The sequence below is a fragment of the Trichomycterus rosablanca genome, chromosome 9, assembly GCF_030014385.1.
Source record: "Trichomycterus rosablanca isolate fTriRos1 chromosome 9, fTriRos1.hap1, whole genome shotgun sequence".
Lineage (NCBI taxonomy): Eukaryota > Metazoa > Chordata > Actinopteri > Siluriformes > Trichomycteridae > Trichomycterus > Trichomycterus rosablanca.
The window spans coordinates 28,101,257-28,120,786 of NC_085996.1; the positions used below are offsets into that span (position 1 = coordinate 28,101,257).

Sequence of the window (19,530 nt, forward strand, 5' to 3'; positions counted from 1 at the left end):
AAGTACAGTTTCAGAACAAAGTTCTGACTTTAACTTTAACTAAGGACAGATGCTGAGGTAAGATCAAAAACATGTTTACACCCAAAAATTTGGAAGTCTGTCTAATTAAAAGCATTTATGCAAAGAAGAGTTGGCTAAAATATCTCTGAATCACTAATGTTAAATTACCATTACGGAACAGTGGTAGCTCAGTGGTTAAGGTACTGGAATAGTAATCAGACGGTTGTCAGTTTAAGCCCCACCAGCAAGTTGCCACTGTTGGGTCTCTGAGCAAGTTCCCTAACCCTCAATTGCTCAAACTGTATTCAGTCATAATTGTAAGTTGCCTTGGAAAGTGTCTGCAAAATGCTGCAAATGTAAATTACCAAAAGTGTGTAGATGCAATCATTACCACCAATGGTCGTACAACCTGTTATCAAGTTTAAAAAGTCATTATTTACATATTATTTCACAAGGTTCATATGTCTTGGATGAGTTGGGTTTGTTCCTTCAATCATTTAAATGATGTTTAGCAAAATATGTTGTGTTCTCACATAAATTCCACTATTAATATCATGCTTTGTTGTCGTTAAGAGTAAGTAGTATGCAACAACAGGGAAATAAAAAAGAGGCAATTATAGGCATCCATGTGGCTCAGCGGGATATTCCGCCAGCACAACAGCGCTGAGATCCTGAACTCCTCTGTTCAAAACTCGGAATTGCCATCGGTCGGCTGGGCGCCATCTAGCGGGCATTATTGGCAGTGCCTGCGGCAGACACTGTTCTGCTAGGGCAGGATGACCAGACTACGTGGGTTGGGTTTTCAAACACTGTGTAAGGACCCTAATTGGCAGATATAGAGGCACCTGTGCAGAATACATAGGTGAGAAAGGGTTCTGTGCGCGGGTCAGAGGAGGCATCAGCAGCAATATACCCACCTCGACTGCAATCAGGGATATTCCAGCAGCGGAAGACAAACTGACTACGCTAAATTGGGAGAAAATGGGAGAAAATGCATAAATGAAATAAAAAAGAGAGGCAATTACTTTTTAACAGGATTGCTGTAACTGGTGGCTAAATGTACAAACCCCATTTCCCTAGTTGGGATGTTTGGTATTATGCAATAAAAAGAAGAATCTGTGATTTGGTATTTCTCTTGAAACTTTATTTGATGGACAAACATATAAGGAAAAAAAAATTTACTGATCAACTTCATTGTATTTTGTGAATAAAAACACAGCTAGAATTTGATGCCTGCAACACAAAAGTTGGGACAGAAGCTTGTTTAACACTGCTATATCACCTTTCCTATTAATGACACTAGGAACAAGGTTTGGGAACTGAGGACTGTAAATGTTGCAGTTTTGCAGTTGGATTTTTTTTCTCCATTTGAGACTTCAGCTTCTCAACAGTCCATGGTGGTCGTTGTCTGATTATCCTCTTCATGAGCGAAAGCAACCTGAAATGTTTCTATACTGCATACATTTCAAAATACTAGGCAACACATAAATTGGACTATTTCATGCACGTTATGGCTCTTGTTGGACAGCCCCTTTTAAAAGTATTGTCACTTATTTGGAGTTCCCCAACTTCTTAGCTATAACAGCCTCCACTTTTATGGAAAGGCTTTCCACAAGATTTTAAAGTATTTATGATACCATGCACTGTGGTAGAATGAGAAGGCTTTGTTTGCAAACAGTGTTCATCCCAAAGGGTAAAGGTCGAGGCCCTATGCAGACCACTGGAGTTTATCCACACATAGCTTGTCAAACAATGTCTTTGATTTTTTACATCAACAGGCTGAATCACCTTCACTCAACAGGCCATACTGTGTATGTTCTATTGAAGTATACTGATCTAATAAAGGATAATTAGCATTTCAACACGGGAAAATGCAAAAGCAATTGGGTATCCCAAGAATAAATGTCAGCATTAATTATGCTTGTTTAGGTTTTATTACAGCAAATTTGCCTCACAGGCTAAACACAATGCAGTAGATTAACTCATTTATTTGAGGTTGAACTTTCGTGAACTTTTGTTAAACAAGTCAATAGAGTCATGCTTGGTGCAGGTTCAGCTTAATTAATATAAAAATATAGCAAAAGAATATGAAACTAGACACATACCCTAACCATGCGTACCAATTATTTCAAGATTTCTTACTTCCAGACCTCTAGAGTTTAGTTATTTTACTCTCAATGTATTTAATCCAGCACCTTTAAAGACAATGGGTCTCCAAGACTGGTGTTGGGAAACTATACCTTATGCACTATGACCAAATGCATGTGGACACCTGACTTGCAGTGTGTTTGTTGTACATGGGAATTAGCACAGAGCCACCATGGGTCCCTTCACTCTCTTTTAAATATGCAAATGTTTTAAACCCAGCTTCTCCACATTTGGGATCCTGGGTGGTCAGTTTCCTGGTGACCCCACCTGCTCGCAGACAAAAGATTTAGTCAGAATAGATTTTCTCTTTTTAACAAAGGGAAAGTCCTTAGGAGGCTATTGTGTTAAATGTAATTTAAGAACTTTACATACCACCAAACTGCTAATCTAAGTTGCTATATGTATATTTTTAAACCAATGTTTTGCCACTTTAAAATTAGGCACGAACTTTTGTTTTACAGAAAAAGTACAGTTGAAGAAATCAGCAAAATTCCAAGATCACCATGGTATCCATGTTTCTTACTAGTGTAGGCTGTGTAAACTTTTGACTCTAACTGTACATACCAATACCCTGTGATGGACTGGTCCTGGGGGTTTCCTGCCTTTTGCCCAGTGAATCGTACCCATTGTGACCCTGATTAGAATAAAGTGGTGGCTTTAACAAGAAAGCTTTTAGAACTTGTCATATTTTTAGAGAACCCACGTTAAAAATAGACAAGAAATCCCACTTTTGTCATACAGAAAAAGTACAGTTAAAGAAATCAGCAAAATCCCAAGATCACCATGGTATCCATGTTTCTTACTAGTGTAGGCTGTGAACCTTTGACTCTAACTGTACCTGTTCGTCTGCCTTTCGTCCAGTGAATTGTACCCATTGTGACCCTGATAAGGATAAAGTGGTGGTAAAACAGACAATGAATGAATGAATGAATGTATATAACAAGAAAGTCTTTAGGACCCCATTAAAAATAGGCATGAAAATGTACAGTTAAAAATCAGCAAAATCCCAAGATCACCATGGTATCCATGTTTCTTACTAGTGTAGGCTGTGTAAACCTTTGACTCAAACTATAACAATACCCTGTGATGGACTGGCGACTTGTCCAGGGTGTTTTCTGCCTTTCGCCCAGTGAATCGTACCCATCGTGACCCTGCTTAGAATAAAGTAGTGGTAAAACAGACAGTGAATGAATTGGTGTATACATGAATTGAACATTCTAACATTTTGTATTTCATTATGGAAGATAAAGTCTCAGTTTGGACTTTGGACAAGAGGTTTTCACCGCTATAGTCCTTTAAAACGTAAAAGAGCCGATTCGGTCCCTGAACGACGCGTCGCTAAATAAAAAAGAATCGGTTCACTAAATTGAATCAAACCTCTCTAGTGAACGCAATGAACTCGTTTAGAAAAATGCAGATGAAAATTTGCATGTAAACGGAGTCGGTTACAGCTATAGAGAGGGTTGGTCGTCATAAGAGGGAGGTGCTGAAGTCCTTAACCCTGTGATTCAGAGCGGGGGCACAGTATTTTAGGTAGTGTTTGGAATTGTACCGCTGGGGGGAGACACTGGGTGAATGTATGAATGTAGTTAGGAGGTATAGGAGAGCGGGCGGAGCGGAACGGCAGCAGTAGGAGAGCGGAGTCGATGCGCACCGAGCAGTACGAGCTATTCAGAGAGATACAGCGGAGCGACACGATCTGCAGCTACATGCATCTAAAATTTCAACATTTCTGATTTATATATTACTACCGGAGGGAATCACGGAGATTACACCATGCACTGTACAGGGGGTGCGATGTTGACCCTCCTCGCGGCTTTGCAGGTAAATGAATTGTCCTTTTCTTGCTTGGGTACTGCTGCTGATTCTGATGGTGGCGACGATGCTAGAGAGACCAAAGCAGTGTATTCACATCACATTGCAGGACTTTAGCATCGCTCATAACTGTACTTAAATATATATTATTAAGCACTTATTTTATTCAGTGCGATTGCGTTGTTTTGTAGTCGACTGGATATCTTGCAGTTGGTCGCTTGCGGATTCTCACTTTGGAGATGCCCCGCTATATGTCGCATTCAGTTTTGCTAAAACGCATGACAAATCTATACCATATTGTAATTTAAATGTACTATTTTATTCACTCTACACATGTGCTACATTTTTAAACCGTTATTATCTCATCCGCTTAGAATTTGTCTGCGCATTAAATGTCCCGTATCCAACCGTCCGTCAGAATAGATGCAGATATCCGAGCGAGAAAGTTGCCAGATAATCCCGATCTCAGCTCTTCTTGTCTACGCACAAAACAACTAGCGTTTCAATACGCATTTAATAATGAAAAGCTCATTGTAGTGGCCGCAGGGCGTTAATGCTGCTGGTTTTTGAATGGGCTCCATGCTGAGCTGCTCTCTGTCCTGCAAATGAGATTTCTCAGTAGGAAATGCGGGCTTGTTATTTATTGTCCAGGTATTCAGCACTAACACGGCCCATGTGCTTTAGCCCGAGTCTGAAATCTAAAATGTTAGAAAAATGAGGCGTTTTAGGTGATGATCAGGACGCTTCAGGTGCATTTCTGCTCTACTGTACAGAGCTGCATGCAAGTACTGTATTCAATTTACATTACAAGATCAGAACAGGTCACATAAAATGCATGTATCAAATTATAGAATACACACTTTATATGAAGCATTCTAGGACTACATTGTCAGTTAAATATAAGATATATTTATTTTGGTATTATTTATTAGGATTTTAACATGTTTTACAAACTTTGGTTACATTCATGATAGAAACGGTAGTTACTCGTTACACAAGATTCATCAGCTCACAGGTTTAATCTCCAATTAACCTCACTTGCACTTTTTTGGACTGTGGGAGGAAACCGGAGCTCCCGAAGGAAACCCGCACAGACACGGGGAGAACATGCAAACTCCACACAGAAAGGACCCGGACCGCCACGCCTAGGGGATCGAACCCAGGACCTTCTTGCTGTGAGGCGACACCATGCAGTGCAATTCAATCATTCACTGATTAAAGCTATTAGCTTGTTTGTCTGGTCGTGTCCAGACAATATGATGACACCAGTGATCCTAAATATGTCAAATAAATAGTTTATTAAATATTCACTAGCCGATATGAATTTGTTCTTACTATAGTAAACTGGAAATTACTCAATCACTCACTCTCAATTTCTTAACAGCTTATCCAATTAGAGTTGCTGGAGCCTATCCCAGCTTTTCAATGGGCGCATAAGAAATTAGAAATTTGTCCTGGACAGCTGGTTAGTCTATTAAAAAATGTAACAATGTTACCTAGTTGTGAACTCAACATAAGACTTAAACGTACAGACTTACAAATATGTAATAAAGATCATAATACAGTATCGCCGAGTTGATTTTTATCATCTCTACAGTGTGAGAATGACAGATCTCATAGCTAAATCACATAGTAATATATATTATACACAGAAGAACTTAGCTTGTTTGTTGTTGTGGGCACGGCATCACCTCAGAAATACATCGTCAAAGGAAGCCCCACTTATTTGTTTACTCACACCTATGGGGCATTTTTAGACCCGCCAACCCACCTTTAGCATGTTTTAAGGTTTTAATAATAATAAACTGAGAAAACAGACATTCTTCTTATACAGTTACTGGATGTGATCAACATCGGGTAGTTTATTTAAAATAATAAATTATGGTTCTTTTTTTTTTTCTTTTTTACATTTTGTGTAGTGTTTGCCCCACCCACTTAGGACATTGCCCCACACAACGTTAGGATTTAAACACTGTATACCCATAAACTGCTAAACTCCGTTGGAGACTTTAGTCTAGTTTTAATTTTTATATCATTTTACATTCCACCAAATGTAGTTTTTCATCGTATGTGCACTTGTGCTTGTGTGTGTCTGTGTAAAACGTTGTTTTAATTCCACTAAGGGTTAGGGATCTGTTACCCATCATCCATTCTAGCTCTAAGCCAGAACTGAGTCGCACTTAAAGGGCATGATTAAAGGAAAATGCGGTGAAAGAAGCGTGCCCCGATTCCCCGTTCCGCTGTGCTCCTAGACTTCTACTCCTCTCTCTCTCTTCGATTCATCAGCACTGTGCGCCCTCTCAGCCCATCCTGTCCATCTGTATGGATATTTGATATGCATTGACAGCACAAGCATCTGCTGACATCCCAGTTTGATTTGAGCTGGATTTCTAGCCAGTGTTCCCCTGCGTTCGCTTTAGCACCGTTGTGCATGAAAAGACTTCCTTTCGGAGCAAGAATCCCACTATCAGTGTCTGCCCATCGGCTCTTATCTATGGAAATGGTTCCAAACTGTGTTATCAGCAGAGTGTGAGAGACGAGTAACAGGTCACTCAAGGCCTTATTGAGGTAACAAGTAATTAACATGTTTGGTGAATCAGCCGTCTCATTAACAAACAAGGCAGTCGTCTCCTGTCCTCCTCTGATCTCCCTCCAAAACAAAGAGGCCAGTTCACAGTGGACATCAGGAACCAAATACTGCCTGCCTTTGATCTTTGAATTCACACTCCAATAACCAAATCTAGTTAGTTACCCACAACGAGCGAGGAACAGAGGATGTGTGTCCGTCTGCATTCAAGCTGGATTTTATGGTGTATTTTTTTAAAAACAGACTAGGAGTCAAGTTTTGTTTACTGGAGGAGTTTGGGTATGTGCCAACTTTAGGTTTTTAAATGCTGATAGATTTGTAAAATGTTGGGCAGCAATAGAGCAGGGGAACCCTGGAACACATTGCATCCTCCTACACGAGCCTCCACCAGAAGAGAGTCTTGACCATCATGTACCCACTTAACAACACTTGCCAGTTGTGTACTTAGCTGCACAGATTTACAATGACCAGGATGTGCAGTGCGTCAACCTCAACCCACCAAATTGTGGCTTCTCCGGGCCTGGACTGTTAATCTGGACCATGTGTTGGACGCTCAGCCCTGCTTGGCGGTGTCTTGCCCTCGTGACCTCATCAGTCTAATTACCCCCACTCCAAAACAACAGATGCTTCAGTGCCATAAGAGGGAAGTAAGTAACAGTGGAGGAGGGGGACACGAGAGAGGAGAAGATAGAGGAGAATAGACGAGTGGCAAGCCCTGAGGGAATACGACACTCATGAGATGTGCTGAATAATTTAGCAGAGAGAAGAGGAGCAGGTTATTAATGTGTTTTTCACTCTGAGCCTCCAGATCAATTGATCAATGCCCACTGGCACTAGACAACGCAATATACCCTGCTCTCGGCAATCGGAGAGGTCATCATAAGTAAAATTGATGTGGACTTTGCTCTGATAAAGGTTAATCCTATTGCATTGCATGCAGTTTTATGTGTTTTTTCCATTATAGAATTATCTGGAATTTTCGGACGTTAGCTTGGAAGATCTCTGGTCATAATTAAGTGTATTGGAAGATTGTGTCACATTCAACAAAAATCCCTTTAAATGAAATACACCGATCAGCCATATATTAAAACCACCTCTTTGTTTCTACACACACTGTCCATTTTATCAGCTCCACTTACCACACCATATAGGAGCACTTTGTAATGTTACAATTACTGACTGTAGCCCATCTATTTCTTTACATACCGTTTTAGCCTGCTTTCACCCTGTTCTTCAATGGTCAGGACCGCCACAGAGCAGGTATTATTTGGGTGGTGGATCATTCTCAGCACTGCAGTGACAATGACATGGTGGTGGTGTGTTAGTGTGTGTTGTGCTTGTATGAGTGGATCAGACACAGCCGTGTCCACTCACTGTCCACTCTATTAGACACTCCTACCTAGTTGGTCCACCTTGTAGATGTAAAGTCAGAGACGATCGCTCATCTATTGCTGCTGTTTGAGTTGGTCATGTTCTAGGCCTTCATCAGTGGTCACAGGACGCTGCCCACGGGGCGCTGTTGGCTGGATATTTTTGGTTGTGGACTATATTCAGTCCAGCAGTGACAGTGAGGTGTTTAAAAACGCAGCGCTGCTGTGTCTTACCCACTCGTACCAGCACAACACGCACTAACACACCACCACCATGTCAGTGTCACTGCAGTGCTGAAAATTGATCGATTGATTGATTGATTACTTTATTGATCTCCAAAGGGAAATTACGGTGTCGCAGCAGCAATTACAATTATTACAAATATCACACAACGACATTACAATGAGGTACAGGAAAGAATAAAAAATTAAGACTGTAATGTAATACACGTAAGATATAAAATCTAAAATATATATTAAAAGAAAATAATATATAATAATATAAAAAATAAGAATATAAAACATCTAACAGGACAAAAACAAAAAGTAAAAAGTTGGGAACCTAAAGAATGATCCATCACCTAAATAATACCTGCTCTGTAGTGGTCCTGTGGGGGTCCTGATCATTGAAGAACAGGGTGAAAGCAGGCTAAAAAGGTATGTAGAGAAACATATAAAGTGCTCCTATATGGAAAGTGGAACTGATGAAATAGACAGCGAGTGTAGAAACAAGGAGGTGGTCATAATGTTATGCCTAATTGGTGTATGTGCTAAGAGGAAAACCTAAAACTTCTCCTGTATTTGGTTCTACCTGGCACAGTATGCAAGAAATAAGAATAAAAAAACATATTAAACATTTAATCACAAAGAAGAAAGCACCTTAGTCTATAATGTTGAGCTGATATCTACCTTGTATTGAATGGAAAGTATGAGTTGACAGTAGAATAAGACTTGGTAATGTGACGTCAAGCTTAAACTGGCTGCCATATGCTCAGGATGAGTGTCTCAGCTAGCTACCTAACAGCATCCAAAAATACTTCAGTTTCTGTTGAAAATCTACTGTATGTAAAGCATTCAAACCAAACTTAAAGGACACTTATAGCTCTTGATGCTAATCATCTCACAGTTTGCTGTCTTTGTATCCAAAATCACCTGTCCCAAAATGATTGTTTCTGTTTAGACTTATTTCCAACAGTCGTAATATCAACATAGGATGTCTCAATCTCAGATTTGAGGCGTATTAGTTTTCCGTTGTTGACACTTGCTAGTTTTCCACCTAGATGCAGCTGGGAATTAAAAGCCCGGCCATGTGTTGCTGCCCCAGGCTCTTAACAGAAGAAAAAAATGTGATCCATCGTTGCCAAACAATCAAGACGATGTATCATTTAAATTTGCTTGTTAATCATGTTTAGGGGCATAGTGCTGGAGGGAACACAATGAGAGGCGATGTATTTGTTTGACTATAGCATTAGCTAACTTTTGCCATAAGCGCTATTTGTACCTTTTATAATTAATAACTGTGGTGATTTGATGTTGCTAAATAACTAAGCACAGTTGTAAAATAATTTGTTGTTGACGCTTATGTTTTATACGTGATAATCAAGTGCACTTAAATGCCCATATATATATATATACAGTATATATATATATATATATATATATATATATATATATATATATATATATATACGTATATATATATAGGTCACAGCTAGCTTTATGTAGAAGCTTTTAAATTAGACCTAGCCTGTTAAGCTGGACCATGTGTTAACAGCTATCAGCTAAATGCTTGCTGAGATAAAGAACTTTCATCTCTTGACTCCCTCGAGCTATGAAAACTAAAACGTAATGACGTGAACCGCTAACATTCACCCAAGCAAGGCAGGATCTAAGCCTGTTTGCCACCCGTGTTGGTCGTGAATGTGTTTTGGTACACTGTAGAGAAAACTGTTTTTTTTTTTACGTTTTAGCCTCAGTATGCTATGCTATGCTAAGTATGAGGGATCTTCAAAAAGTTTCCACACTTTTATATTTTGGTTGGAAACGTTGAGGGCAAAACTGAGAGAGAGCTTATAGTCTGGATTTAGCGACATATAATTTCCACCTTTGTGATTAAAGACAGTGGTAGCCTAGTGGGTAGAGCTTTGGGCTATCAACTGGAAGATTAGCGGTTCAAATCCAGGTTCTGCTATGCAGCCACTGTTGGGTCCTTGAGCAAGACTTTTAACCCTGTCTGCTCCAGGGGCGCCGTACGATGGCTGACCCTGCGCTCTGACCCCAGCTCCCAAACAAGCTGGAATATGTGAAGAAAGAATTTCATTGTACTGTACATCTGTATATGTATATATGACAAATAAAGAATATCTTCTTCTTCATTATGATGTGAAAGCAGCGGTGCATCAGTGGCTACACGCTCAACCAAAAACATTTTCCGCTGATGGCATTAAAAAGGTGGTACGACGCTGGGAAAATGCACTGTTTTTAAAATTCTTAATATATAGAGTTATATATAGAACTCTTATGAGTATGTTATTCACCAACCGTATCATTAATGATGACTAAGCAGACTTGTTTGGCTGTTTTGGCAGTTGGTGGTGCATGGTGAGGAGACAATGCTGTGCCAGCCTGGCTTCACCCAGCAAGAGTACAGTGTCATCGTCAGTGATGTCATTCCCGAGGGCCAGGCCCTGCTCAAAGGTGAGTAATCTCTGTTCACACGTTCCATCCCGGCAACCTTCGCAGCTTGGCGTTACAAATGGCCGAGACAACTGTGCCGGATTGCTGCTGGACTCTTGCTCTGTCTTTCTTTCTGCTCTTTCACAAGTTGTTGAGGAGAAAACAGTGTGTGTTTGGGGGCTGGGGCGGAGGGGGGGGGTCTGATTTGGATATGTTTGTGTGAAAGGCAGTAAGAGGGAGGAGACTGCTTAACAGCGGGGTGTTTATAGGCAAAGGTATTTGAATAGTATGAGAGTGTGAGAGAGTTTTGGTATTACTTTGGAAGGTGTCGATTGTGAGTGTAAAATCTTGACGGGTTGAATTCGGTGCCCGGGTTTGAACACACAGATGAAACATCCTCTGATCAATAGCATTGATTAGACCAGCCTGTCCATGAAACCAATCTATAGCACGGAGTCTACCCACCCAAAGCCATCGAGGTAGTTAATCACACTTCAAAGATCCAGATGAGCTGACTTCAGCAGGGTGGAAAGAGAAACGGAAGTGCTTTGCATTCAGAAATAACCCATAATGCCCTGCATCTTTTTGTAAACTAGCTATGTCATAATAATGTACATTTTTAGACGGCTTAAGGTAAATAAGGTGCTTATTGCTAGCATTGTGCATTTGGTTTAAATATTAAATATTAAATTCACACAAGATTTTCTAATAAGAAGCTCATGTGACTGGTGAGTTATTCACAAATTTTACGTTTGTATGATTCTATTCTTATTTGGCTAATGCGAGCTAATAAGCTAAACCTGACTATTATTAACATGGTTACAATGCGGTATGTTACACTAGCCAGACAGATACGCAGTGGTAGCTTCGTGGTTAAGGTACTGTACTATCTATCTAAAGGTTGCCAGTTTAACCCTCAATTGCTTGGATTGTATCAGTCACAATTCTTAGTCGCTATAGATAAATCTATAAATGTAAATGCATCTACACTATGTCAGAGGAGGAGGGTAAATTAGTGCCCTGTCCAGGGTATTCCTGCTTTCTTTCCAATGTTTCCCAGTGGAATAGGACCCAATGTGACCCTGACCGGGATAAACCAATTGAGGAAAATGAAATTAAATGAAGGAAGCATGTACAAAAAATTATTTTCCCTTATTATCCTTATGAAATGTGCTCCACCAGTGCCTAACCAATCAAGACGTATCATCTGAATCTGCTTGTTAATCATGTTTAGAGGCATAGCACAGGAGGAAACACAATGATAGGCAATGTACTGTACTTTTGCCATAAGCGCTATTTGTACCTTTTGTAATTAATAACGGGTGGTTTTGCTGTTGCCAGTGTGTTGACAATAATGTTTATACATGATTTTATACATAGATACACTGATCAGCCATAACATTAAAACCACCTCCTTGTTTCTACACCCATTGTCCATTTTATCAGCTTCACTTACCATGTAGAAGCACTTTGTAGTTCTAAAATTACTGACTGTAGTCCATGTGTTTCTCTACATACCTTTTTAGCCCACTTTCACCCTGTTCTTAAATGTTCAGGATCCCCACAGGACCACTACAGAGCAGGTATTATTTAGGTGGTGGATCATTCTCACCACTGCAGTGACACTGACATGGTGGTGGTGTGTTAGTGTGTGTTGTGCTGGTATGAGTGGATTAGACACAGCAGCGCTGCTGGAGTTTTTAAATACACTCACTGTCCACTCTATAACCTAGTTGGTCCACCTTGTAGATGTAAAGTCAGAGACCATCTGTTGCTGCTGTTTGAGTTGGTCATCTTTGAGATCTTTATCAGTGGTCACAGGACGCTGCCCATGGGACGTTGTTGGCTGGATATTTTTTTGGTTGGTGGACTATTTTCAGTCCAGCAGTGACAGTGAAGTGTTTAAAAAGTCCATCATCCACTCATACCACACTAACACACCACCACCATGTCTGTAGTGGTCCTGGGAGAGTCCTGATCATTGAAGAACAGCATGAAAGGGGACTAACAAAGCATGCAGACAAACGTATGGACTACAGTCAGTAATTGTAGAACTACAAAGTGCTCCTATATGGTAAGTGGAGCTGATAAATTGGACAGTAAGTGTAGAAACAAGGAGGTGGTTTTAATGTTATGGCTGATCGGTGTATATGGCATACTCGTCTAGTGCTATAATCTTGTTTTTTTTACAATACTGTTGATGAAATACGAGTAGTTTTTTGTTAACTGCTACTCTTTATACTGTGGGAACGGACACATACAGCATCGACGCTGGTGCCCACACTGACCTGGAGCAGTTATAACAAAGATACAGCCGGGGATTTAGATTTCACACGGAGAGTCTACATTTCACAGCCTAAAGGAAATTTCCAGTTCTTATTGTGTGTGTGTGTTTGGTAAAAACTGACTCCTGTAAGTTACACTTAGATGAATCGGACGATACGAGTGACTCACAGATCTGCTTCCTGTGGTCTTTGAGTTGAAAGATAAACCACTGTGACATTCACACACACACAATAAGTAAAGGCCATCCTTTATTACAATCTGAACTTTTCAGCTTCAGTTGAGTCAGAGTTAATACTTTAACTAAATGTGTCTTCGGCTAATGCAAGCGTGAAAATCTCATCCCTTTCATTCATTTCACTCTCTCTTTCTTTCTTTGGGCCCCTGGGAGGGGGTCTGACCCCTGTATGCGGATTAGCGGGAGTCTCTTGTCTAACATGAGGAGGATGTTTTGTTTCGCTAACGCACATTCATCACCTTCTTTTTTAAGCAAATGGCTGAGGGATGAATACTTTCAGTGCTTTACCCCCTTCCCTCCTATTGACCTGGAAGAGAGGAATATACAGTTAGTGCTGTCTCACTAAGCACCCCCGATAAGACACTCTGTTAGCATCTGCTAATGAAGCAACCTTACTCCAAGACTGGGTACAGTCCGAATTTTGCAGTAAATTGTCCTGTTTTCCTTTGATGGTTCTTATTAGAGCAGCACGACGCAACATAAACACAATTACCGTGCTGGGTGATGTGACAGTACGATATGTACAGTACTGCGAGACAATGTAAACCTTTTTAAAACTGGAACTGAAGATTTAGTTCACATTATGTCGCACAATAGACAGATCTTTGTTCTGTACACTGTCACCAAACACGCATCTCAAGCTGACTGGACATAGTGAATAAATAAATGAATGCATGCCCTTATTGTCAATGTTTATTAAGTGGTAAAGTGGACAGTGGTAGCCTAGTGTGTAGAGCTTTGAGCCATCAATCGAAAGATTGTCAGTTTAAATCCTGGCTGTGCAGTCTGTGTTGGGCCCTTGAGCAAGGCCCTGAATCATGTCTGCTCCAGGAGTGCCATACAGTTGCCATACAAAGTATCTAAAATTAAATAAAAAGTATCAAAAGCTATATAAAAACAGTATATAGGTACATTGATGAGGCATAACATTATGACCACTGACAGGTGAAGTGAATAACACTGATTATCTCTTCGTCACGACACCTGTTAGTGGGTGGGATATATTAGGCAGCAAGTGAACATGATTTAAGGATTTGAGTTTGACAAGGGCAAAATTGTGATGGCTAGATGACTGGGTCAGAGCATCTCCAAAACTGCAGCTCTTGTGGGGTGGTTAGTATCTATCAAAAGTGGTCCAAGGAAGGAACACTGGTAAACCGGCGACAGGGTCATGGGCGACCAAGGCTCATTGATGCATGTGGGGAGCGAAGGCTGTCCAACAGACGAGCTACTGTAGGTCAGATTCCTAAACACAGTGGTTCTGATAGAAAGGTGTCAGAATACACAGTGCATTGCAGTTTGTTGTGTATGGGGCAGCATAGCCACAGACCAGGGCAACTCACTACAGCACAATAACACTGTACTTACTTAAATATACAGTATTTTTACAGTATTTATTTAGTACAGTATTACAGTATTTTTACTATACAGTATTTTTGACACTATGTGTATAGCCACTACATAAGAACTACATATTTAAAGCTAAATATGGTTCAATGGTCAAACGACAGCTTGTGGTAAAGTAAAAGAGTTCATTTAAACAAATATCTCTCTAAAGAAGCCTATAATGGGATCACGATTAGAATACATTTATAAATCCTGCCTCATTCACTATTCTTTACCTCTCTTAAATCAACAGACTTACTTAAAAAAAAGAATCAGCTTCAGAATAATCACATTTTAACACACACGTGATTCAGCTTCAATACAGTCTCTTCTCTTGGAAGTCGGAATCAGCTTTTGAGCACCATATACAAATCCAGGATTTGCATGTAACCCTTTTGTGTTATCTTCCTGCTTTGACAGAGTTTGCTCTGGCTTGTTAGTGGAGAGAATGCAATCAGAAGGGATTTATTGGGTAGAAGTGATTCAATCATTAATGAGAACTCAAGGCAACTATACACACGGTTGTAAGGGTGTTTGATCAATTCTAATCAGAGGAAACTGAACCTCAAGCACTTCGGCTTTTATAGCAAACACGAGTGTGTACTCACAAGATTCAAGAGGCTTTATTATCATTTCAGCTATAGACAAGTACACGTGGAAATGAAACAACAGTCCTTCAGGACCAGCTTGCAAAATAGAACAGTACAAAGTGAAAACAAGTGAAAACAGTACAATATACACAGTGCAGATAAAAAAACAGTACAATAAATACAGTACAATACATACAAAGACCTACAATAAACACAAAGGACATTTTTAGACATGAAAAAGTGAATGGGGCAGGACCAAAAGACACGACAGGACTAAAAGACAAGTGTGACAAACCTGTGGAGGGTGCCGACAATGAGAGGGTGGTCATTGAACCACGGCCTTCCCCTTCATGGAGTGGGTACCTCTGCAGTAGGTACAACAGTAAACAGCAAAAAATAAGAGAAGTTGAAGAAGGTTTTTTATTCTAAATTGAGACATTTTTATATCTGGCAGTGAAATTTGATTTACAGAAGCATCCGAATAGTTTGGAATTCATGCTAGTTTTATGTCAATCCAATTTGTTAATATATAAATTAATATGTACATACATTCATAATGCAAGGAATAACAAGAAGAAACCCTGTCACTGCTGTTTGGCCAAAAAGTTAACAAACTAATAAAGTAAACTAATTCATTTTGACCATTTAAAGGTTAGATTTATAAGTTTAAAAACTACCAAATAAAAATTATTAGACCAGAGAGAATTGTACCAGTTGTCACTGTTCTTTCGGCTTTTAACAAAAACTAGACGTAGAGACCACATCAGTCCAGTGCTGGCCTCACTTCATTGGTTGCCAGTAAAATTTAGGATAGATTTTAAAATTTTAGTTCTTACCTTTAAGGCTCTACATGGGGAAGCACCTGATTATATTTGTGAATTGCTGGTTCCTCACAAAAGTTGTAGGTCTTTGAGGTCATCTAATAAAGAGCTTCTGGTTGTGCCCCGTACCAAACAGAGGCGGAAAGGGGACTGTGCTTTTTCTGTCCAGGCTCCTAAATTATGGAATAGTCTCCCACTCGATATCAGACTCTCTGAGTCTACATTAACCTTCAAGAAATGTCTTAAGACACATTTTTATTCATTAGCATTTCAGAGTAGTGATCTTAAGCAATGGGGCTGACGTTCTTTGGTAAAGTGTTTGTGTATGTATATGTGTGTATATATATGTATGTATGTGTAGTTAAAGTGCATTTAAAAATTTTATTTGTGCTATTGTATTAATGTTTTTATGTCACTGTGTAGCTTTTATGATTATTAATTTTTGTGTTTTTATTGTATTATACTTGACCGCATTGTAAAGCACTTTGTGGCTTGGTCCTAGAAAAGCGCTATATAAATAAACTTTACTTACTTACTTACTTACTAATAAATCTAGACTGTGTATTGACTATGTGACTAAGGTTTTATGTTTAAGCCACACTCATTGCTAAAACGTCTATAAAATATTTTCAACTTTCAAATTGCAAACAGTTTAGGGAATACCCTTTGCTGTTCCAGCATGAATGTGGCCCTGTGTACAAATCAAAGCCTATAAAAACATGGGCTGTGTAAAGCAGTACGCTCTTTCAGTACGCAAGTGTGCGGTATGCACGCAACCTCAGACGTACTGCGTCTGCCATCTTACCGACGTCACGTGATGCATGACATCACATCGCCACAGCTATAACAATTATGTTGTTCTCCACAAAGCTACTCATAACGTTATTCAGGGTTGTACACAATCATACCATTTTTAATTTTTGTCTTACTTACACTTTCATCTTTCAGCTCCAGCTGAATTATGGGATAGATTATCGGACCGCAGCGTGCTGTGTTTGCATACTCAAAACTGGCCGCCCGGGCATTTTTCGCATACTGTTTAATGAATACTGCTTATTCGGGCACACTACCCGCTCTCATGTACTGATTTCGGGTGCAGCCATGGTTTGTGACCTGTACAGAACCCTGGCCTTAATTCTGTTTAACCTTAAATAAACTAGATTGTTGAATGCAAAGCAGGTCTTACTGTCCAATATCAGTACAAATGACATTTTTTGACTGTATGGGCACTATTTTTCACAGATACACATAACACTCTTGTGGAAAGCTGTTCTATCTACAAGGGGGTTCATATTAATGTCCATGGTTTCAGACAGGGTGCTCAATAAGCTCATGATCAGGTGTCCACATACTTTTTGCCAGATAGTGTAGATGTTATGGATATTAGGAGCAGCACTTTTCTACACATACCGGTCAGGTTAGACTCATGTCTCATATAAAGTACATTCAATTGTTATAGTATTAGCAAAAAGGACAAAACCAGGTATGAGAGAGACACAGATAGAAAGACAGAGAGCGTTTTTGGGGCTGTGATGTAGTAAATGACTTTCACTAAGTTTGACTTGTCCATCCAATCAGCGGTGAGCAGTAGTGATGTCATTAGCGTCTGGTTCAGTGCTTCCCTTTAGGCTAACTGAACTGGAATTAAAATGTGAACACAGGCTTGTGTCTGTGTGTGTGAAAGAGGGGATTCTGGGAACCTAGTTGCCTGTTTGCTATTTTAAATGGTAAAATGAACTCCTAACTCCAGCCTCTAATTAACAGATAGGGAATGAATGAACAAAAGCGGGATTGTGTTTGAAGGTGGCGCTTTAGCAGGTTAACTTGGCAACTTTAGTAAGATTGTGGTTTTCTGAGTGTACTTAGCCTTTGTATTGCTAGAAAAACAACCCCTCTCCCTAATAATAATAATAATAATAATAATACTACAATAATAATAATAATAATACAATAATAATAATAATACAATAATAATAATAATAATACAATAATAATAATAATACAATAATAATAATAATACAATAACAATAATAATAATACAATAATTATACTAATAAAAATAAACAAAACACTGCATTGTCAATAGTATGTAGACACTTTTTCCCACTTTGTTTTATCCACATCTATTTCTGACAAATAAATACAATTAGTTGTGTAAAATAAATGACATGCTTTGCAACTTGGCAAAAAGTTGGGAAACACCCCAACCCTGTTTAACACCTTTAGGATGAATTGGCTCGTTTATCCCACAGACACATTTAAACACATTGCGGAAAGCATTCCAAAAGATTTTCAAATGTGTCTTTGGGAATTTGTGCTCATTACCAGGAAGCTTCAACAGCCGTAACTGTTTATTCATCACTCACTCAGTGCAGTTTTGTTTATGTTGTGTGAGCGCAGAATGTGTTTATTCGTCATATTTAGGATCACCGGTGTCATCATATGACAAGACCAATGATTGAATTGCACTGCACAGTGGCTAAGTGGGTAGCACTGTCACCTCACAGCAAGAAGGTCCTTGGTTCGATCCCCAGGTGTGGCAAAAAGGTCTGGGTCCTTTCTGTGTGGAGTTTGCATGTTCTCCCCAGTGTCTGTGTGGCTTTTCTCCAGGAGCTCTGGTCCAAAAACATGCAGTCAGGTTAATTGGAAACACTGAATTGCCCTATAGGTGTATGAGTGTGTGTGTGTCTGCCCTGCGATTGACTGGCGCCCCGTCCAGTGTGTTACTGTGTGCCTTGCGCCCATTGAATAGCTGGGATAGGCTCCAGCACAACCCGCAACCCTGATTGGATAAGCGGTTAAAAAAGTGAGTGAGTGAGTGATTGAATTGAAGCAGGCATCAATTATTAAATTATTAAGTGATTGTAGAAAGAAGAACTACTAAACTAGGATAGAGCAGCTAAAACAGGAACACAGCTCTAAGCTAGATCTTTTATTTAGGCTTTTCTTCTACCCTGTTTTACACTCTGACACCACACACACACACATTCACACAACAATCAATGTTTCCTGGGTCTTTGTTTTGACAGATCGATGTCAGGTAATGAAGTGGCTGAGCTTGTGTGTATGTGTATAAGAGAGAGATTAACAAAAGTAATAAAATATGTAAGAGAATTCTTGACATTTAAAAAGCATCAAACTCATACTCTCTGTTAGTATAGAAATGTAGATACAGTACGGTAGTGAAATTTTACTGTACAGAAAGTCAAAACTACATTTTACTGTATCTCTATTATTATATCTATACTATATCTATATTACCTGGTTTAATGTAGTTTTACAGCAAAATAATGCAACCAAACACTGCTAGGATTTATTTAAGTCATAAAGTCATTTCTGGTAATAAAAAAACAACATAAAGTCAGTCTTATGTTGGGCGTTTTAGTGTTACGGATATGACTTCGAATTTTTATGGCCATATAAAGTGTCTAACTGCCTGCACAAGCTTAGAAACAGTGTGTATATAATACTGAAAGAGACTCACATAAATACAAAAGTGTACTTGAATATTTGTGTGATACTGATCTCACTCCGGCACGGTGGCTCAATGGGTAACACTGTTGCCTCACAGCAAGAAGGTTGCATGTTCTCCCCGTGTCTGTGTGGGTTTCCTCCG

The 19,530-nt window shown here is 39.5% G+C and overlaps 1 protein-coding gene across 1 annotated transcript in view; it reads left to right on the forward strand.

Annotated features, from left to right (window-relative positions):
- Positions 1-3,808: 3,808 nt before the first annotated feature.
- Positions 3,809-19,530, forward strand: part of cdh2 (cadherin 2, type 1, N-cadherin (neuronal)) — a 73,885-nt gene continuing 58,163 nt past the window's right edge. Inside the window, exons 1-2 of the mRNA XM_063001319.1 lie at positions 3,809-3,972; positions 10,509-10,617. Of these exons, the coding sequence (XP_062857389.1) occupies positions 3,925-3,972; positions 10,509-10,617 (157 nt within the window). The 5' untranslated portion in view covers positions 3,809-3,924. The remainder of the gene's footprint in view (positions 3,973-10,508; positions 10,618-19,530) is intronic.